This window comes from Typopeltis vanoorti, chromosome 2 (genome assembly GCF_054136105.1).
Source record: "Typopeltis vanoorti isolate ZY-2024b chromosome 2, IOZ_Tvanoo_1.0, whole genome shotgun sequence".
Lineage (NCBI taxonomy): Eukaryota > Metazoa > Arthropoda > Arachnida > Uropygi > Thelyphonidae > Typopeltis > Typopeltis vanoorti.
Window position 1 is genome coordinate 167,451,449 of NC_143550.1, and position 24,114 is coordinate 167,475,562.

The 24,114-nt window shown below is 36.9% G+C and overlaps 1 protein-coding gene across 5 annotated transcripts in view; it reads right to left on the minus strand.

The window, feature by feature from the left end:
- The window catches only part of LOC150109624 (oxysterol-binding protein-related protein 6-like), a 695,026-nt gene that overhangs the window by 343,379 nt on the left and 327,533 nt on the right, over positions 1-24,114 (minus strand). For all 5 annotated transcript variants that reach the window (XM_090409290.1, XM_090409281.1, XM_090409257.1 and 2 more), the window contains one exon: positions 9,711-9,869. In XM_090409290.1, coding sequence (XP_090265416.1) covers positions 9,711-9,869 — 159 coding nt within the window. The remainder of the gene's footprint in view (positions 1-9,710; positions 9,870-24,114) is intronic.

The window sequence follows — 24,114 nt, forward strand, 5'->3', positions numbered from 1 at the left end:
AACAGGAGGCCATTGCTGGAAACTGTATAAGGAGAGTGTGAGCAAAGGAGTGAGAAGCACGTTCTTTGCACGGAGGGTGGTTGGTGAGTGAAATGCATTTTCTGAGTGTGTTGTGGATGTGGACACATTGAATCAGTCGGTTGGATGAGTATACCTCCCATGATGAGTCTCTGACTCCATGGAGGTCAAATTTTAATAATAATAATAATAATACAAATTGGATATCTAATCACACCAAAGGGCATGATTTTACATTTACTGACATTGAAGTGACACCCATTTTCCCATACCCACAATTCCAGCCTTTTCAAATCATTCTCCAAATACTGCATATCAGCTGTATTCCTGATTATCCTACCTATCTTTGCATCATCAGCAAATAGCTGTATGTCACTTGTCAAATCCTTCCCAATGTCATTAATGTACAGATTGAATAAAAGTGACCCAATGAACTGAAAACAGTGAACTGATTTTTGCAGCACAAGAACAGGCAATTAAAACCAATGTTATTAAGGCAAAAATACAAAAAAATTAAAAAAGACAGTAAATGCAGATTGTGCAAAGAGAAGGAAGAAATGATAGACCACATTATAAGTGGGCGCAGCAAAATCGCACAAATTGAGTACCATAAAAGGCATGATAATGTAGCTAAGATAATTCACTGGCATTTATGTAAAAAGTACATAAAGTATTCTAAAGTTTAAAGTATCTAAAGACTACTGGAAGCATAAAGTTGACCAAAAGGTGATTGAGAATGAAAACGCAAAAATACTCTGGGATTTCAACATCCAGACTAATAAAAGCTGGGAATGTAATACAGCCAATATAACGTTGGTTGAAAAAAGTGAAAACAAGAGTGTTCACAGTTTATCGAAATATCAGTACCAGGAGATAGCTGAATTGATGAAAAATAAAGTGAAAAAATTACAAAGTATTGCAAGTTGCAAGTCTAAGTTGAATGAATTTGGCAAAAGAAAATGAAAGTTATTCCCATAATAATAGGTGCTTTAGACGGCATCCTCAAAACACTGAAAAAACATTTAGAAGTACTCGAGTTAGATGCATTAAAAACCAGGCAGCTGCAAAAGGCTGCTTTGTCTGGCACAGCATTCATATTCAGAAGGTATTCTCACAATTCATAGGCCCTTGGGTAGAGCTCGAATTCTTCTTCTTCCGCCTAAGATGGGTTGAGTCTTCTCTTGAGCAGGATCTTCCAGTCTTCTCTATTCCTTGCTGTTCTAAAAAGTTCCTTATATGTTCTGCATCCCGAGATGTTCTTTATTAATTTCAGCCAGGTAATTCTTGGTCTACCGGGTCTTCTTCTTTCAAGACTTCCCAAAGTATTGATTAGGACGTTAGAAAGTCTGTCTGCATCCATGCGTACAGTGTGGCCAAACCATCTCAGTTGTTTTCTAATTTTTTCTATTATTGTCTTTTTATACAATAATTCTTGTTTGACTGTGCTGTTTGTTTTCTTTTCTATCCAACTTGTTCTATTTATTTTTCTTAAGCATTTCATTTCAAATGCCAGCAGTTTTTTTCTCCTCTCTTTTCTTAACTGTCCATGCTTCTGCTCCGTAGATGGCTGTTGATATAATTATTGCTTCATATAATTTGATTTTAGCTTGCTTAGATATCTTGTTTGTTTTCCAGATTTTCTGTAATTTTCCCATGGTGGTCCATCCTATCACTATTCTGTGTTTGTTTTAAGTTCATCTATTGTTTCTGTTAGTTATGATCCAAGATATATGAAGTTGTCAACTTGTTCTATTTGTTCTCCATTTAGGGTGGCTGAGATGGTTCCATTCCTCCCTATTTTCATCACTTTTGTCTTTTGAATATTTGTCATGTCATATGTTTTACAGGTTTCGTTTAGCTTGTTTATCAACCTTTGTAGTTCATTTGGGGTTCTTGCAATAAGGACGAGATCATCCGCATATTTGATATTATTTATGTTTGTCTATTGCCTATTGCTTTCTTTACAACTTCATCTAGATATATGTTGAATAGGCATGGGGATAATGGGCATCCTCCTTGCATTACTCCTTTTTTGGATCTCTATGGGTTCTGTTGTGAGCGTGTCCTTTTTAATTATTGTATTTGTCTTAGAGTAATATTTTATCAGAAACTGTATTATATATTTGTCTATTGCTTTTTCTAATAGAATTTTAAGAAGGATTTCTCTGTTGATGCTATCAAAAGCTTGTTTAAGGTCCACAAAACAACAATATAGTTCTTTATGGTCTTGCCAGCTGAGCTCTGCTAGTTGGTGCAATGTGAAAATTTGGTCTATTGTTGAATAGTTTCCTCGGAAACCAGCTTGTTTTATGCCTATCATTTCTTCATAGGTATTTTTAAATCAATTTTGTATAATTCTTACGAATATTTTATAGGTTGTGGGAGAGTAAATTGATTAGTCTGTAATTTCTGCAGTCTCTTTTGTCTCCTTTCTTGTATATTGGGATGATCTTTCCAGTTCTCCAGTCATCCAGGGCCTCTCCTGTTTGTAGTATTTTATTGAATAGGGTTGTTAAATATTCTATTGATGTGCTGCCTCCATATGACCACAGTTCAGTAGGGATGGTATCAATGCCTGGTGCTTTATTGTTTTTCATCTGTTTTATTGCATATCTAACTTCTTCTTGTAAAATTTTTGGGTGGTCGTTATTTTCTTCTATTGTTGGCATTGTGGTTTTGTTTCCTTGAAAAATTGTGGTTTTGTTGGAAACAAATGGTTTGACCAGATTTTTCTTATATCTTCAATATTCCCAGTTTCAGTCATCTTGTTGTTTATCATTGTTACTGCTTTTGCTGAGAATTCCTTTGTAATTTCTCTTATAGTGTCAACGAAGACTTTTAGGTTGTTTTGTTGGTATGCTTCTTGGCATTTCTCAGCTTTTTCTTCTAACCATTTTTCTTTGGCTTTTTTTGCATAGGTTATCAACTTTATTTTTTTAGTGCTTTGTATTTTTCTCTATTCTCTTCATTGTTTTGTTGGTTTACAAGTGTCTTGGCCTCTCTTTTCTCTCTATTGCAGCTACGATTTCTTGGGTTATCCACTGTTTATTTTGGGTTTGGTACCTACAGTGTCTTTTGCAATTGATTTAATGAAATTTAATGGGCTCAAATTAATGGAATATAATCAGCTTTTTGCTTAAGGCTGAGGAAGCAAATGAAGCTTGGATGAATATTATATAATATATGTGTATATATATATATATATATATATATATATATATATATATATATATAATTGATAAAAAAATATAAAAAAATCCTTAACCCACCAATAGTACCAAATATACTGTGAGTGAACTAATGTTTACAAATAACTTTTCATGGGTGGGAGCAACATAAAAAAACAGAATGTGACTAATACTTGTCACTCCTTGATCAATCTCTGGGCTCTGAACATACCTCCTCATTTGAAACATTAAGGAGATCCCATTCTGATCTCATACTTCTAGAACAGTTGAAAGTTTTGTTGAAAGTTTTTTCCACTTGGTTATACTATAAATTAAAGATGCCAAGAAATATATTCTTGGTTTCATCCTCTATCCAAGTGTAAGCAAACAAAGTTTGCACATGAAGTATCCTACTTGTATATAAGGGCTAATGACTTCACATCACTCAGGGCTCCCACTGGCTACTGAGTGCATCCCCTAGGTGGCGAACAGGGGGAAACCCTGACTACCATCTGCTGGATATCAGGGCAGCTCTGAATATTGAATAAAGAGCCGTGGACCAGTGGTTTTGGGAGAGTGGTGATCCCATGGGAAAATATTGCCATTCACCAACCACAGTGGGCCAGCATGGTGAATTATGTCCCAATCTTCCAAGATTGAGACATAATTCTAAGAATCCCAGGTAACCAGATTACGCTGCCATTGGAAACTACATCTTGGAACTTTAAACTGTAGGACTCTGAGCAGTGAAGCATGGCTAAATGAACTAACCAAAGAGCTAAAGCAACTAAAATGGGACATTCTCAGACTGTGTGAAGTTAGACGTAATTGTGAAGAAATTCTTCAATTAAAAAATGTACTGTATTATAGAGGCCAAGATAAGAAAAGAATCAGTAGAGTTGGATTTACAGTTAATAAAAAATTGAAGAACAACATAATGGAATTTGACAGTATATCTGATCGAATAGCAAGTATTGTTGTTCAGATCTCAAAGAGATCCACTCTTAAGATCATCCAAGTCTATGCACCAACAGTAAGTCATACTGATAAAGAAATTGAAGAATTGTATCATGATGTATCCAAACTTTACTATAAAGGAAAACATCATTTCAGAATTGTAATGGGAAATTTTGGATATGGCATGAGAGATGATAGAGGAGCAAGATTAATAGAATTTGTAGAAAAAGAAAATCTGTACATCATGAATTCCTTTTTCAAGAAAAAAAAAAAAAAACACATAGGAAGTGGACATGGAAAAGTCCAAATGAAAAAACTAATAAAATCAACTGTATCCTCAGCAATAAGAAAAACATCTTTCAAGACTGTTCCGTTATAAACATCAACACTGGAAGTGATCAATGTATGATACATAGTAAGAGTCAAATAAACTGCCAAAAAGAAAGAAGAAAAATGTTTCGAAGATCAAAGCAAAACAGATGTACACAAACTCAATATTAAAAAGGATATATTCGAACATGAACTAAACAATAGACTGCAATAGGACTGCAATGTCTATAATAAGATGTAAAAATCTTATTATAGACAATGCTGATCCATCAGAAAGTAATGACATTATTATCCAGAACCTTTTACAGTGCTCACTTGAAATACTGGTACCACAGAACAGAAACAAGACAAAATTTCAGAAGAAACAAAACAGCTTATGAAGAAACGAAGAGAAATGAAACAATCAAATAACCTACAGTATAAAATTGAATACATTGAATTGTGCAAAACTATCAGAAGACGTATCATGGAAGAAATAAGAAAATTCAATTGTAAATTCACACAACAAACAATTGAAAACAACCATAGTCTCAAAAAAACCAAACACAATAAACAGATGGTTGCAGTCAAACTACAAGATGGGACCATAACCAGAGATAGATATGCTATAGCAAAAATAATTGAACAATTTTACTCAGTATTATATCAGGATGATGAATTAAATGAAGAAGAAGAAAAAGAAAACTATAAAATAGCTGAAAAACCACAGATTTTACCAGAAGAAGTTATGTGGAGCATCCAAAGCTCGCAAAATGGAAAAGCTGCAGGTGGAGAAATGATCTACAAAATCTTAGCAAAACTATTTACTTTATGTCTGAAGAAAAATTATGTACCAAGAACATGGAAGAAGGCTACCCTAATTCTGATACATAAAAAAGGTGAAGTAGAAAAGTTGATGAACTATCAACCCATCAGTCTACTATGGGTGATTTACAAAGTGTTTACAAAAGTCTTGGCTCATAGTATGATTCTAGACCATCTAGCACAACCAAAAGAACAGGCAGGCTTTCAAGTGGCTTTAGTACAATGGACTATATTCAAGTTGTACAACAGATTATTGAATGGTGTAATGAATATCAGTTAGCATTATGCCTTGGGTTTATTGATTATGAGAAAGCCTTTGATTCAGTAAAAACTTGTGCAATACTTAAAGCATTACGAAACCAACAGGTGGAGGACCATATGTCAGGACCATCAAATCAGCATACACCAATGCCACAGCAGCAATTCATTTCAATGAAAACATGCCTACCGTAGAAATACAGAAAGGCATATGACAAGGTGACACAATATCTCCAAAATTATTCACAGCATGCCTGTAAGAAATATTCAAACTTCTTGATTGGGAAGGGAAAGGTCTAAAGATAAATGGAAGCTAAGCCATTTACGCTTTGCAGATGACATAGTTATCTTTACTTGAACTCCGCATGAATTACAGACTTGTATCTATGAACTCCAAATTGTTAGCAAAACAGCTGGACTAAAGATAACCTAAAGAAGACCCAAGTTATGTTCAATAGCTATGTCCAACCAGAAATAATAAAAATCACTAATGATGAAATTAAGCAAGTAGATCATTATACATGCTTAGGACAACAGATATCACTGAAACAAAATATCATGGATGAAATTAAAAGATGCACAATGCTTGGGTGGAAAGCATTTGGAAAATTACATTCAATATTCAAAAGCCAACTATCATTATGTCTAAAGAGAAAAGTTTTTAACCAATGTATTCTTCCTATATTGACATATAGCTGTGAAACATGGACACTAAAGGCAAAGGAAATTCAAAAATTAAGAACAGCACAATTCAGTATGGAAAGAAGTATGCTTGGTATCACAAGACTGGATCAGAAAAGGAATACATGGATAAGAAATCAAACCCAAGTCTCTGACATCACAGGAAGAGTGAAACATCTGAAGTGACAATGGGCTGGATATATTGCTCGAAGACAGGATCAATGATGGACACAAGAAGTACTGGATTGGATTCCATGAGAGGAAAAATGACCACAACACTGACCTAAATCATGGTGGATATAATATCCACTGCTGGATTGACAATGGCTGATGATGATGATGATGACTTCACATCAACAGACTTAGTATGCATGCATGGGATAGGGTGCTACCATAATTGGTATCCCTTTTCTCCTCATATGCAGCAGTTTTCTGAGTTTAGTTAACAAGATATTTCAGAGTAGGTGTCCTTTGTTAACAGTAGCTATCTTCTGAAACATCATGTTGTTAACATGATGTTTCGGAGAACACCTATTCAGAAAGCATTATATAAATATGCTTAGTAGTGGAATACCAGAATTATCCCTGATACCATAGTAGCAAAGAGCAATGGCTTGGGTGCTGATCATTTGGATAATGGACTTGCTTGCACCCATCTTGCCAATGTAGAGGGCAAAGTAATTCTAATAGGATTCTAATACTAGCAAGATTCTCCTTTCCAGATGTCCATGGGTTTCATGGGTTCATGATACCATTTATATTACGATTTACTGAATCCCCCACATCCTTGGTGCCTCTTTCTAAACTTATTCTACGGTAATATGAAAGGTGTTTATTTTTTAAACCCAGGAAAGGGTGGGGGGGGGAATAAACTGTTAGGTAAAAATGCAAAATTAACTAGTACTTTATAAAATGATGTTTACACTGATGATATTGTACACTGTACTTCTAATGACATTGAACACTGTCATTCTAAAATATGCATTGTTCAAATAAACATCATCATCAAATTCCTGCCATGTACCCTTAAGGGGTGTACAGGATATGATAGTACTACATGAAAAATTTACATCATTACCAACTTCCTATCTACAATTTTCCTCCAAATCGATCTGTTACTTGTCAAGACTCCAACATTATCAGATCTTATATTTCTATCGTCTAAGGCACTTTGTACAGTATCAATCCACCTATATCTTGGTCTTCCTGTGGGTTGTTTTCCTGCCAACCTGGCAGAGAACACTTGTTTTGCTAATCTTTCCTTGCCCATTTTATTTAAGTGACCATACCACCTGAGATTAGTTCTGCTAATGCATTCCTGGATGCTGACAATGTCAAGTTCTTTCCTAATATCCTCGTTTTTAATATGATAGTGCCATTGATGCCATCTATTCACACCTCTAATCTTTCTCAGGACTCTCATATCTGCAGTCTCTAGTCTTTGGTCAAGTGTTTTATTCTGACCCAGCTCTCAGATCCATAAGTTAAAACTGGTTTGAACACTGTCTTGTATACAGCTAATTTAGTGTTCCGACTAATTTCTCTCTTATTCCATATGAATTTATTCATTGACTTCCTACCATACCAGCTTTGTTGATTTTTGTTGTCTATTTCTATATTTAATTTACCATCTTCACTAAAAATTGTGCCTAAATAGCTGAAATGTTTTACTTGTTCTACAGGTTCTCCGTTCACAATGCAGTTGACATTTTCAACGATTCTACCTATTTTCATTGTCTTTGTCTTTTTAATGCTGACCTTCATACCATATCTATTACAACAGTTATTCAATTTAGTCAGGGAATCTTGCAGACTCGTAGGGGGTTTATTTAGAAGTATAACATCGTCTACATAAAGCAAAGAGCTGACATTAACATCTCCAATTTTGATACCATGTTTAATACCACTTTCCTTCATAATGTGATCCATATAGATAATGAATAACAGAGGGGGATAATGTACATCCTTGTCTCACACCAGATTTAACATTAAACCATCTTCCTGTATTTCCTTCAATTCTAACTGCTGACTTACAACTCAAATAACCAAGTGTTTAATTATGGTAGTAGACTTCTTTTTAGGATGTCAATATGGTGATCAGCTTTCAGGAAATGTTGTAATCAACTCCTTCAATTTGAAATAGAACCAATCAGAGGAAAAACTGATTATATCAATGAAATGGTTTATGATAAGTCTCACAAAGCTCACAATTTCATTGATCTCAGTTGTTGAATTTTGACACACACACACACACACACACACACACACACACACACACACACACACACACACACACACACACAAAATCAGTGTTTTAGTCAGAATTCCACATTATGTTTCTGTTTTGCAAATTTTAAACATGCAGCATTCATGTTTGTAGTCAAAATGCCCCTCCAATCCCTAGAACTGTAGCTTTCAAGTTGCAGTTCACAGCTGACATTTAACAGCAGTGCTACTTGTTGTAACACCAAAATTCAATCGATGCTTCATTTCATTTGATTTAGACTTTCTAAATCAAACTCCAAACTGTGCACACTGACTTTGGTTCTGTAGTGATAATCTCTTCTCCACAGATTGCCTCTTCCTTCCACTTCTGGTCATTCAATTAAATCATGTCCCTACAAAAAAAAACATCAATTCTACTTCTTGCTAATATTTTGCAGTGAACATCCCCCATAAAGAGTGAGTATAACACTCACTTTATGCTGTATTAGCAATACCATAATACTCAAGAAGCGTATAAGATACTGAAGTACAACAGTCTTAATTATCATGAGCTGTCAGAACAAAACATTATGTAGTTTGAATATGTGCAATCCATATTTTCGAAATTTTGAGGCCATTATTATTGCTGAGATTAGGGTGGTTGATTAGAATTTCACAGACTTCTTTAAAGTCAAAGAATTGACAAGAAAAGTACATAATGTTTTGTTCTGTTCCTTACATCACACTAAAATCTGTATGAACACAAATTTAAAGAAGCCTGTCTAATTCTAATCAACCTCTCTAATCTCAAAATAATGATAGCCTAAAACCTCAAGAATGTGAAGGGTGTACATTTGACCTACATAATCTTTTATACCATAACCTAACAAACACACCTCTAGGATCTTAGTCATAATTTGTTAATATTATAGCTTTGATGTAGTGTTTTTTCTCTTCCACCAGTGGTCAGGCTAATATAATAATGGTTGAAAAATTAGTGATACTTTGGCAAACCATTTGAATTGTAATGCAGCTTTTTTTTTGTGTGTGCATGCACTACAGATGATGACATTAATACACATTAATAATACTTCATACATATGTGTATGAAGGTCAGAACATTGAGAAATTAAAGTTTTTACTTTTAACAAGGTAGTAATCTCCATAATTTTACCAAAATGAAATAATAATAATTGTGTAACATTAAAAGAAACAATAGTCACTCAGTTAATTAAAGTTATCACAGTAGCAAGGTTTTTTAGATCGTTATATTTAAAAATTGATGCTCACCTTTGTTCCCCTGATCTATAGCAGAAGAATCCAGTATCCAGGCGGCCACACGAGACTGCTGGCTGTTTGGGCTCCTGACAAGACGTGCATTCTGTCGTGAAGAAGGCGTTTCTTTTCCAAGATATCCTGACAAGGTAGGTGTGCAAGATATAGGCATCACTGTAAATATGCATAGTAATTATGCAAGAAAAATAGAAATGAGCTTTAATTTCACATATTCTTGTAATGTCCAAGAACACAAATTTGTTTTCAGAAGCTTGAATTATCAACAATTCATTATTAATTCTGTTTTTGGAATAAATTTTGAAGAATTAGATTAAATGACCACTCCTCATCAAAAAACTTCAAAGAACAGCCACTCGAAATGTAATTACATTCATGCATTTAACATAAATTCATTCCATGTTAATCAATTCATCACCTTCTCCAGTGCATTAAAATACATCTTTTATTTAGGACATTCGCAAATATCCATATTCTTGAAATTATATACTACAGCAGCAGTAAGAAGTATCACCTCATAATTTTCTCAGTATCCACACATATGCAAACCTCTAATACTATGTCTCTTGTTCTCTCCCCCACCCCACACACATATTTAATGCAAATAATCTCCCTCTATCTAGTAAAATCCTCTTCTCTCTTCCTCCTTTTTAATGTTATTTATCAAACTAAATTCACAGTTTGCTTAGTTTAATGACACTGATATATCACTCAAAGCAGGGGGGGGGGTATGGAAGAAATATGTGGCACTTCCAGTTATTTAGTTCTTATCAGAGTATATTGTGTAGTCTGGTGACTTTAAATTATGTACTTTAGACAGGGAAGGAAACTTATAACAAATCTTATGAAAAATGCAAATAATCATTTAACAACTCTTCCTTAATTTTTTTTTATTTATTATAGAAAAAAATATATCTATGCATTGAGATCAAGGTATTAATTTATATTTATCAAGAAAATAATTTATTAGTACAAATCTCTAGAAATTCAAACGTAAACCAAAATTTTTTGTTTGTGCCATCTAGATATTTGGGACAAACTGTATTTATCCATTCAACTGCTGCAAACAGAATCTACAAAAAAAGTCTGAAAAAGAAACAAATCTGCAAGTAAATTAAATTATACATAGATGAATTGTATTCATTACAATTACTGTGGAACAGGGAAGATCTGCAGCATGTCAAAGTAAGTGTGTCTCATCACAGTGGGCTCTATAAAAAAAAAATAAATAAATAAAGTGATGATGCCATTTTTGTGCACTCCTAACCAGACCCTGACTTTCGGTATGTCTTTTCAATCACTCTTATCCTCAGTACTCTAAATGTGGCAATTGTGTCTGTTAACTTTCCCACAATTGTGAAAGGTTGATTCATCGCTGAATAACACCAGATTTAGATTACTGAGATTGTCATCGATATGGCTAATCACAGCAGTGAAATCAGTTCTCAAGCACTGATCATCTTGCTGAAGGTGCCAAAAAAGTTGAAGTCTGTATGCATGCAAAGAGACATTTGTGAATAATGCCATGAACCATTGAACGAGGAATCTGTAGTTCATGACTAGACTGTCTAATTAACTTATTTGGGCTCCTATAGAATGATGCATGCAACCAATCTACTCTCATCAGTCACATGCTTTTTTTGGGTGTTTCTCAGTTTGTGAAACCAAACTTCCTGTCTCTTTAGAGTCTTATCCCACTGAAGAATGGATTTTGATTTGGGAGGATCAACATTCCATTCTCATCATGCACAAATCCAAACACACATAACTGATTCAAATTCAGCTAACTAAAGCAAGCACTGCACCTTCCGCTGTGGCATCCACATCTTGACTAAGATAATAGCTCTTCTTATGTTGTTTTTGCACATGCACGACTACGCATACACACTAGTGACCTTGAAAGTGTGACAAAACAAATCTTGGAGAGATTTCCTATCAACTGACCTACGTTTGAGAAAATATAATGAGTGGTTCTCACATTATAGGCCCTCTAGTCCAGACACCCTGTGCTTGACTTTGCTAGAGCGGTCTCTCTCTCTGGTGGTAAAAGGGAAAACACACACCACTAAGAGGTTTTATTTTTTACTGACCCCACACACGAAAGATCACAAGACCTATAGCAGATTAGTGTCATATATGGGCAAAATATGCATCTCAAAATTGACTAGGAGCTGATATACACTATGCTTCACTTGTCCCATGATGATAATACACAGTGTAATATCACAAGCTTGTGGTGGTGGTTGGGGGGGGTCTTTTCTCTGACAGTTTTTTTTTTCTTCTTTTAAATGCCAGAGCAAAATTCATTTGAGTTTTTGTGTTTCTTTTGTGCTGTTTCTTCCAGCATAAAATATGAGTTATGTTTTCAGAATATGTGCTACATCATAGAGAGAACCAACATTTCTTCTTTTCAAAGGTAGAACAGTTTTAAAACTGTACTACCTTTGAAAATCTTTGTTTTGCAGAGTATACTAGAACAAAACTAACAGTAACACTTTTCAAGGCTTCCAGTTAGAAAAAAATCTTACGGCTGCTATTCAGGTGTACCTGGGCGTGTGTGTGTGTGGGGGGGGGGGGTTATGCATTTGATGAAGCCAGGGCTTCATCAAATGCATAACATTACACTTTTCCACATTAAATTGACATCTATTATGTTTTTCCCATACTGTCAGCCTATTCAAATCATCCTGCAGCTCTCTACATCACCCTCATTAATTATTACCCGACACAACTTTGCATCATAGGCAAAAAAATTGAATAAATTTTGCACATGAAAAACATCTCCTTCAAATTATTTCTTATATCATTTATGTACACATTAAATAGCAGTGGTCCAAGCACAGAGCCCTGTGACACAACACTAGTCACCTGCCTTCTGGATTCTGCTCCTCCATAATACTGCTTTTTGGTAACTGTCTATCAGCTGCCTTTCCATATCACCAGTTTCACATCCATCCCATTTGTTGCAGATTGTGTAATAGAATTCCATTTGGTATTCTGCAAATGCCTTTCCAAAATCCAGCAGTATCATTGTGTTTGTTGCCAGTCCCTTTATCGAACTCAGCTGTCATCCTATTATAAAAAGTTAATAAATTACTAAGGCATGATATACCCTTCACAAAGCCATGCTGCCCCTCATAAGTATCACATTCTAATCCACCTATTCCTGAATTTTCTTTCTGACCAACTTTCCAGTACTTTTACCACTACTCCTGAGATATTGATTGGTCTATAACTTGCTGCCACAGACTGAGATCCTCCTTTATGCAAAGGAATTATTTTGCTCTCCTTTCACTCTCTTGGGACTTTGCAGAGCTGCAACTTATATTAAATAATGTATAGTAAAGGCAATGCCTGTTCCACTGCACATCTTCTTAAAATGATGGCTGGATCATCATCATCATAAATTTCCTGATATATACCCTCAAGGGGTGTTCAGACTACAATGACTGCCCTACATGATTAAGTTTATATTATTATTAATCTCATAATGAGTTGGGGTGCTGACAAGTAATAGACATTGGGGTGCTGACATTGGGGTGCTGACAAGTAATAGACTATATTACTTGTCAGCATCCCAATATTACTCAGGAAAAAGATGGCTAGGTATATATTAGGTTATAATCCAGTGAGTGACAGAATCATTTCTCTCAGAGTAAATGGACATCCAATGAATATGACCATCATTCAGGTTTATGCACCGACTACAGAGGCACCAGAAGAGGACATTGAAGAATTTTATGGCAAGTTACAAGAAGTGATAGATGCAACACCGAAGCGTGATTTATGGCTACTTATTGGAGATTGGAATGCAAAAGTGGGAGAGACTGAAGAACAAGGAATAACAGGTTGTTTTGGTTTAGGTATTCGTAACACTGCAGGGAAGAGACTAGTTGAGTTTTGTGCAGAGAATTCTTTGTTTATTATTATTATTATTTAGGCCTCCAAGGAGTCAAAAGACTCATCATGGGAGGAGTTTGCAACACCTGCTTTAAACAGCACAAAAGAAGATCGTACACATGAATATCACCTGATGGACAATACAGAAATCAAATTGACTATATACTTGGACAAAGAAGATGGACAACTACAATTCAGTTTGTCAAGACTTTTCCAGGTGCAGACTGTGGAACAGATCATGAGTTATTAGTGGCTATGATACATGTGAAATTACGAAACTGAAAACAACACAAATGTTGATCAGATATGATCTTGGAAACATACCAGCTGAATACAGTATTAGTATACAGAACAGATTCAACACACTCAATTTGTGTGAAAGAGAACCAGATGAACTATGGGAAGAGATTAAAGATATAATTAAAACAGAAGCAAAGAAGAATATTCCAACAGTTTGTAAGAAGAAGAAGTTTAAATGGCTGCCAGAAGATGCCATCAAAACTGCTCAGGAAAGGAGGAAAATGACGGCCACAGGCAATTTGCAGGAAGTATGGCATTTGAATGCAGAGTTTCAATGAAGCCAGAAGAGACAAGGAAAAATACTTTAACCAGGAATGCCAACAAATGGAAGACCAAAACAAGAAAGGAAAAACAAGCAATCTTTTCAAAAAGATCAGAGAACTAACAGGAAAGTTTAGTGCCAAGGTGACAATATTGACAAGTAAACACAAAGGATATCTTACAGAAGCTGCATCAAAGAAAGATGGAAAAAGCATACAGAAGCCCTTTACAGAAAGGAATCCAAAAATTACTGAGAAATTTGAAGAGCTGGATTATACACAGGAGCCAGTACCACTGGAGAGTGAAGTGAGGTGAGCACTGCAATAGCTATCCAGTAAGAAGGCACCAGGAGGAGATGGAATACATATTGAGCTGCTCAAAGCCCTGGGAAAAGAGGCAGTAAAATTTTAAACAGCTCTACGTCAGCAAATTTGGATCACAATAAATGGCCTAGGGAATGGAAAAAATCAGTTTATATACCTTTATTGAAGAAAGGCGATGCAAGAGAGTGCAAAAATTACAGAACTATAGCACTGATTTCTCATGCAACTAAAGTCTTACTTAAGATCATTCAGAAAAGACTGGAACCATTCATGTAGAGATCAAATCGCCAATGTAAGATGGATAATAGAAAGAGTACAGGAATATCAAAAGAGTGTCGACCTTTGTTTCCTTGACTATAGCAAGGCTTTTGACTCTGTAGATCATATGAAACTATGGAATGTGTTAAGAACAATGGGAGTACCAGAGCATTTCATTATCCTTCTGAGGAATCTTTATTATGAACAAGAAGCTACTGTTCAAACAGATCTTGGAGAAACTGAGTATTTCACAGTAGGTAAAGGGGTGCGACAAGGATGTATTTTAATCTCCGTACCTGTTTAACTTGTACAGTGAATACATTTTAAGAATGGCAGGGCTGGAGGCGTCTTCAGTTGGAATTAAAATTGGTGGAAGAAATATTAATAATTTGAGGTATGCAGATGATAGCACCTTCCTAGCAGAATGCAAAGAAGATTTTATTATTATTATTATTTTATTATTATTATTATTATTCAGGCCTCCAAGGAGTCAAAAGACTCATCGAGGGAGGTCCTTTCTAAGACATAAAGTCTGTCAAGACTCATCGAGGGGAAGTCCCCCCCTGAGAAACACAAAGTTTATCATACCACTCCTTAAACCCACTGACCGTTCTCGCTCCCACCACTCCATCAGGCAATGCATTCCACGGCTCAACCACCCTCCACACAAAGAAACCACTCCTTACCCTCTTGCTCACAGTTTCCTTTCGTAACTTCCAGGGATGGCCTCTTGTCATCACTCCTTCCCGCTGATCAACCAAGCGAAAGAACTCCCCAGTGTCAACTCTGTAACCACCTCTCAACAGTTTAAAAGTCTCAATCATATCACCTCTCCTTCTTCTATCCACCAAACTCTGCAGTCCACATTCTCTAAGCCGATCCTCATAACTATCCTTGTACAGCCCTGAAACCATCTTTGTCATCCGTCTTTGTATCCTTTCCACGGTTAATTTATCCCCTTCAAATCCTGGGGACCAAATCTGAGAACAATAGTCCAAGTGTGGTCTGATCAGAGACTTATACAACGGAATGATAACCCTCTTATCTCTGCAGGTCAGTGTCCTTCTCATAATAGCAGCAATCCTCTGTGTTACCTTCACCACCTTTGCAATATGTCCCCTAAACTTCAGGTTTCTATCAATCATCAACCCCAGATCTCTTGTCTCCCCTACTTCCTCCAGTATAACTCCTCCCATAGAGTATGCAGCATCCCATCGATGTTTCCCAAACCTCAAGACCTTACATTTTGCTGCATTAAACTGACACCCCCATTCATTTGCCCATCTATCTAGCTTATTTAAATCCTCTTGCAGGGCTACCACATCTGCACTATTACTAATAATCCTTCCAAGCTTCGCATCATCCGCAAACAACTGAATATCCCCCTGCAATCCACTGGCTATGTCATTGATATAAAGGTTAAACAATATAGGTCCTAGTACTGAGCCCTGTGGGACCCCACTTGTAACCCTCTGCCTCCTGGAAACTGCTCCACCATACACAACTCTCTGATACCTATCAGACAGCCAATCCTGAATCCAGTTGACCAATCTGACATCCAGACCCATGTGCTGCAACTTAAATATCAGCTTATCATGTGGCACCCTGTCAAATGCCTTCGCCAAGTCTAAGAAAATTGCAGTATATGCCTTTCCCTCATCTAATGCTCTTGTAACTTTATTATAAAAGGCTAGCATATTGCTAAAACAAGAGCGTCCTTTCACAAATCCATGTTGATTCTCACAGATAACATTACCCTCATCTGCCCAATGCTGTACACGGTCCCTCACTACTTTCTCCAAGATCTTAACAACTACTGATGACACACAGACTGGCCTATAATTAGACACTTCCAGTCTGTTACCACCCTTATGCAATGGCACTATCTTACCTTCCTTCCATTCCCTGGGCACCTTTGCCAAAGCCAGACTTTCATTGAAAAGCCACGTTAAAGGTATTGTCAATTCCCTAGCACATTCTCTCAAAACTCGTGGAGAAATACCATCCAGTCCCACAGCTTTACTGACATCCAGAGTACTCAGTATCTGAAACACACTCTCCTCCTGTACCTCCAGACCTCGTACCAGTCCTATCCCTCTAGCATTAAAACTGACTCCTCTAGGATGAAATACTCCAATAAAGTGTTCATTGAACAATTCCACTATGTCCTCTGCATCAGTCACTCTATTCCCATTTTTATCCCACAATATCATTCTTCCACAGTCATTTCTCCTCCTACTGGCCACATAGCTAAAAAATTCCCTAGGATTTTCTTTGGATCTTAGGGCCAATCTCCTCTCATATTCCAGTTTCGCTTTCCTTACCACACGAGTCACTCTTCTGGCCTGTGTCTTATATTCCTCATGCATCTCTTCACCTGTCTCCTTATATCTCTTCCATAGCCTCTTTTTCGCATGCAATTCCTGTTTAATATTGTTTGACATCCACTTTACTCCAAATTGCGCCCTCTTCTTCACTCGTGGTATACAACTTACCATTGCTGATAACAAATATTCTTTCACAATTTCCCACGCACTGGTGATATCCCGGCCTTCCAATTCCTCCCTCCATGAAACTTCCCGAAGTTGACGTCTAAGACTATTATAATCACCTGCCTTATAATTCCACATAAGTTCCCGTCTCTTTGATACTCCTGCATGTCTATTCATTTTCCAAGTCAAAACCATATGGTCACTCTCTCCAACTGGTGGGAGAGACGTCAACTCAGTTATTATCAACTCTTCTGATGCTATAACCAAATCCAAAATTTTTGAACCTCTTGTTCCCTCTGTTACATGTTGCCTAAGACATTTGTCCCTCAAGAATTCTAGAAATTCCATTCCCCTATTGTTACATGCATCTTCCTCTCTCCAATTTATACTACTGAAGTTAAAATCTCCCATAACAATCATTCTTCTTGCACTTGCCAAACTTAGCTGTCTAAACATCTCCTGGTCCCCATCCTCTGTGCTCCTGGGTCTGTAGCAACACCCCACTAAATATCCTGTCTTGCCTACCTCTACCTCACACCATACGCTCTCAAAATCATTTGTCTCACTACCTTCCAAATTTTCCACTCTTAGAGGACATAGGTCATCACTTATCATAAGCAGCACCCCACCACCACGCTTTCCCCTCCTATCCTGGCGAAAAATGCTATACCCAGTGACTTCTATTCCTGTTTTTATATCCAATTCTGTCAACCACGTCTCAGTGATCGCAATAATTTTTGGCCAGGCTGATGCTATCTGCGCCACCAATTCCTCTCCCTTATTCCGGATACTCCTGGCATTAGTATACAGCATATAAATGCCATTGTTTCTATACCCAGCATTATCCCTTCTAGACTCCACTGGGCTCAGTCTTACCTGACATTGTCTCCCTTCTCCCAAGTATCCATTCCCACAAGAGGCCACCCCTGCTATCATCCTCCCTGGGACACACTGACTCGTTCAGAACAGCAATCTCTCCAGATGCCTACGTCCTTCCTCATTCAAATGCAAACGGTCTCTCGCAAACAACTCCTCTCTTTCCTCAAACGCACTCCAAGCATCCACATATACCAGTCCTCTCTTGTCACACATTCTCGCTATTATGCCATTCAATATCACCGCTCTTCTGCTCAGCTCATCATTATCATACCTAGGCAACACGCACACTATTTTTCCTCTCTCTGTCTTCTTCCGTACAGTCTCAAGCAAAAATCTCATATCTCTCGCTGCCCGACTTACATTACCACTCAAGTCATTCGTTCCTACCATCACAATCATCTCATCCACCCTTTCACTTCTCTTAATTGCCATAGCCACCCTTTCTATTGTTCCTCCTGGCAAACACTCCTCACGCATCCTATCCTGAACACCACGGATCATTGAGTCACCATACATTATACCTCTTACCATTCCATCGCTCCTATTGTTTCCATTCTCTTCTCTTCTTTCATTCCCATACCTCTCTCTTCTACTGTTTCCATTCTCTCCTCTTCTAGCACTCCCATACATCTCTCTCATTCCCTCTCTCCTACTGTTTCCATTTTCTCCACTTCTAGCACTTCCATATCCCTCTCTCATTCTGTCTCTCCTACTAGTGTTTCCATCCGCTCGTCTTCTAGCATTCCCATACCTCTCTCTCATTCCATCTCTCCTACCGTTTCCATTCTCTCCTCTTCTAGCACTTCCATATCTCTCTCTCATTCCGTCTCTCCTACTGTTTTCATCCTCTCGTCTGCTAGCATTCCCATACCTCTCTCTCATTCCTTCTCTTCTACTGTTTCCAATCTCTCCTCTTCTAGCACCCCCATACCTCTCACTCATACTCCTTAAATTCTCTCTCTCTCCTACTCTGATTCGCCTTGCATTCATCTCTTCCATTCTCCTAATCTTATCTTTCATACTTCTGCTCTCATTCACTAGACATTCCACCTCCTCTTTCAACTCATCTATCTCCCGCTGCAGGTCAGTCACTCTTAATCTAAATTCACTCTCCCAAACAAAACCATCTCCTAAACTTCCACAGTCACTCACACCTTCCACACTATCAACCATTATTTTCTCATTCTCTCCTATCACACCACTCGTCCTCCTACTTTCATTCTCCGTTCCTGGAGCAACAAAGTCGGATATCGATATATCTAATGTAGTTATTTCCTCCAACTGCCTGCATTTTGCGCACATACGCTCTCCACTCTCTTTAACAAACCACATATGTAATTCCTTAGAAGCATACATGCCGCAAGTACTGCATGCCACAAAGTCTCTTATGATATTGCTAATAATCGAGTTCTTAAATGGCGGAGGACTTGGCGTTACGTCACTTGCGACTGCTGCTGAATCCACCATCATTCCTTACTGCCGAGTAGCGTAATCCTTAATAATTATTCAAATAATAAATAAGAGGGGAAAAAAGTACAAACATCAGAACATTTAAGTACTAATATAATTAAATAAAATGAAATATAACTAAATACAAAGTAACTTAGCTTCGTTTTGTCTTCCACCGTTACGCGTTCGATTCTGACGGTACCAACATATATTATATCGCGACAGCAACTAACTTCCGAAAAACAACCACTGAAGTACACTCGTATTCAGAGAAACAATTCAGCACTCAAAAACGTATAAAAACGGGAAAAAAACGGACTATTCACCGATTAAAAATCACTTTCTTCTGCACAGCTCAAATTCACCGCCACGTGCTACGGCGACGCTAGCGCCTTATTATGAAAGTTAAAGAAGAAAGTGTTAAATATAGTCTTAAACTTAACCTCAAAAAGATGTTAAAAGATGTTCATATGTTGCCAAAATTTATGGCAACATGTGAACTTAATGATTTTGAAGTAGATGGGGAGAAAATAGAAGCAGTTAACAATTTTGTGCCTAGGATCCCGAATTGATCAAGACGGTTATTGTACTGAAGAAGTTAGAAGATTATTACTCGAAAAGAAAGCAATGACAAATTTAAGCAAGATCTTTAAAGATATCAGCCTCGCAACAAAAATCAGAATCGTGAACGCAATGGTATTCCCTGTGGTACTATATGGATGTGAAAGTTGGTCCCTGAGAAAGAGTAAAAGAAGGAAGATAGATGCATTTGAATTATGGGTTTGGAGACACTTACTAAGAATATACCATGGACTGCAAAGCAAACCAATAAATCAGTGATAGACAGAATAAAGTCAGATTGCTCCCTCGAAGCTATGATCATCAAGCAAAAATTGTCATACTTTGGCATATTATGCGAGCAAATGACAATCTGGAAAAGATGATGCTTCCTAAAGTTGATGGAAGCAGGAGAAGAGGAAGACCAAGAATTACATGAGTGGATGGAGTTAAAGAAGCAACTGGAATGTGCTTGGAAATTCTGAAAGATATGGCCAGGGACAGATCTGAATGGAGAATGTATGTTCATAGAATCACCAGGAGTCGAAAACGACTCGATGGAACATAACACCAAACCCTAATATTGTCACATCCAACATGTTGTACTTCTAAGGCATTTCTGACTGAACATATATAAAAAAAAATAGACTGTTCTTTCTCTCGGTCTCTTTCTGCCATCTTGGCATCAAATACCTGTTTTGCTAACTTTTCCTCTCTCATTCTGTTTAAAGGACAATACCACCTTAGATTAATTCTACTTAGACAGTCCCAAATGCTAACAATGTGAAGTTCCTTTCTAATAGCTTCATTTTTAATATGATTCTGCCATTGATGCCATCTGTTTACTTTCCATAATTTTTCTCAGAATCCTCATATGTGTGATCTTTAGTCTTGATCAAATGCTTTATTTCTAAAAAGCGTGGAAAGGCTTATGTGTTGGCAGTACATGTTAATGTATTTTCACAGTATTGATTACAACATAGAATGATAAGAAAATAATTGACATTAACTTATTAGCTGATATTTCACTGGTATTATATCCAGCATCTTCAGAGCACAAACACAGTTTGTTGCAGTACATGAAACTGCAACAATTTGGTTTAACAGTGGGACTAATTTAAAAAAATTGTAACAGACAAGACAAGGAAAAGCCTTCATTAGGCACCATCTATGTTGGAAAAGAGAGAGAAAACAAGTATTAATTAAATCTTAAAATTACTGCCTCCCAGATAAATTTATACAGCCAAAACCAATCTCTCTCACTCATAATAACTTCTGTGTAGCATTTTTGTTTTCTTCCGTGATCAAATGTGTAGCAATTGATCATATGTGAAAGAGTATCCAAGGCATGGTCTGCTAGACCCAACTTGCCATAATGATACTGCCGGATGAATTTTTTATGTTCACCAAGGCAGATGTCAACTGTTCTTACTGTCTGTCCATAGTAAGCCGGGTCACAAGAACAAGACACTTCATAAACTCCTGGATGTGATAAAGAGGAGAGTTTGTCCTTAGTGAATGGATGTGGGTTGCCAATTTGATGTATAGTTTAAATATAGTGCATAGCTGATATTTATTAAGCACTCTAGATATCATTTCAGATGTGCCTTGATTGTATGGGATAGTAACAGTTTTGATACAGTCTTGTGTGATAGGCAATGAAGGGGATTTTTGGGGAGCATTTAGTATTTTTTCTATTCTGTGGGGATTATAGCCATTGGCTAAGAAAGTATAACACAAGTGGGCCAGTTCAGAGGTAAGAGCATTGTCATTGGAACAGATAGCGCTAGCTCTGTGAATTAGTATTTTTAGGATTTATCCATACTATTGAGATGGATGATGGTGTGACTGCTTGATTAAATATCTCCTTGTATGTGTGGGTTTTCTATAAACTGAAAAAGATAAAGAACCATCTTGAAGCCATGTAATCAGTGTATCCAGGAAGGACAGACAGTCATTAGCTTCCTGTTCCATTGTAAAGTGGATTTTAGGGTGTTGGCTATTTAAATGCACTAAAACTGTATCCAATGTGTCTGGACCATGTGGCCAAATAGCAAACACATCATCAAATAACAAAGCCAAACCACTGGTTTGAGAGTAGCTGTATTCATAGCTATTTTTTCCAAGTGCTATATGTAGAAACATCATCTAGTTGTTAGTATATCTACCCTTTCCATGCAAAATAACCTGAATGTACTGTAAATTTACACTATTCAAATATATCTGGGGAAATATGTGACTTTAGCAAATAAAGAGTTTCAATTAAAGGTACATTTGTAAATAGTGAAGTAATATGAGATTGGTGTCGAGGCTAGCTGGTGAACGGACATGCTATCGGAGAGCTCCTGAGAGATTTGTGATTTTTGTTGATTTATTGATGTTTTGGATTCAATGTAATGGACTTAAGTGTGTAATTTTGGTATATTATTGGAGCTTTATTAGCGTGGTTAGTGTACTAAAGTGTTTTATAATATAATCTATGTCGGGAAGTCGACGCTAGATGAATTCGTAATGTGTAGTGTTCGTGCAAGCTCCAGATAAGATAAGTATCATTTTCAGTTATCGATACAAATTACTTAACATTGTGTAGCTTTGTTTTGTTTGCCTTGCGTATTTTAGTGCGTCTGTTTTTGGTGTGTCATAACGTATAATTTGACAAAACACGTTACAAATAAGTATAGCACCTGTGCGAAGGAAAATGGCAGCCAGTAATGAAGGTTCGCTCCTTATCAAAGAACGGTAGTATAAAAGAAATGAGTCAGTGTACTAGCTGTGAAATGTACGCTTTGCGGAGTGCGGTCGGAGTGTGGTTAGATGATAATAAAGGATTGAATGTGTGTAGAAAATGTAGGGAGAATGAGGAATTGAAGTGTATTTCGGATCGTGAGTGTGATATTTTTGTCAACCTTCAGAATGAAGGAAATAGGGATATGACAAGAAACGGCAAGGTTGTACATGAAAATTGTGAGAGTGTGAATGTAGAAAGTGTGAATGATAGTATAAATGGTTTCTCAGAGAATAAAAAAGATGAGATAGATGCATTGAGTGAGATCGCATTGTTGAATAGTGCGATAGAAAGAGCAAAACAGCAGCTAGAGTGCATGAACAAAAGTAGACTGAATGAACCAACCAATAATAAAAGGTATGACAGGAAAAATAGACGTATGAATGTGAACATGAACAAAATGAAGGATAGAGTGCTGTATGGAGACTCGTTAGTACGAGGTGTGTTAGTAGAGGATTTGACAAAATCGTACCAACCTGGTGCGACCATAAAGGATGTAACTGAGTCTATTAGAGAGCAAAAGGAAAGGGTGAAAGAAATGATTGTTGTGGCAGGTACGAATGATTTGAAAGGAGATAAAATGGAAATGATAGAACACCTGAATGAATTGTTTGAGGTAGCAAAAGAAAAGAGTGAGAGAGTTAGAATGATTAGTCTTTTGCCACGGTATGACAGTGAAATGTTTAAAAGGAGGGCCATAATTGCGAATGACTTTATGCGTGGGTTATGTATGACGAGTGGTGTGGAATTTGTGGATGTGTGGAGTGAGTTTGATGGGCGAAAGGATCTATATAAGATGGATGGCTTGCATTTGAATGGTTACGGTGTAAGAAGACTTGAGAAAGTGTTGCTGAATGTAGTGGATGTGCAAATTCAGGGAAACTAGATTTGTTAAGGGGGGGGGAGGAGATATACAGTCCTTATGGAGGCAGTTGAATGTAAGAATGAATATAATATGCCAGAGCAAATAAGGACAACAAATCTGAGTGAGATAGTTAATATAAGGCATCAAGGTAGGGTTGGGGCTAATGGGGGTCTTAAATTCATGTACACTAATACTAGGAGTATTAGGAACAAGAAGGAAGAGTTTTTGGCCATGGTTGGCACTTCCAGACCACAGGTTATAGGTATTAGTGAAACATGGCTGATTGTAGATGATATAACTAGTGGGATTGAATGTGATGGGTATAGTGTGT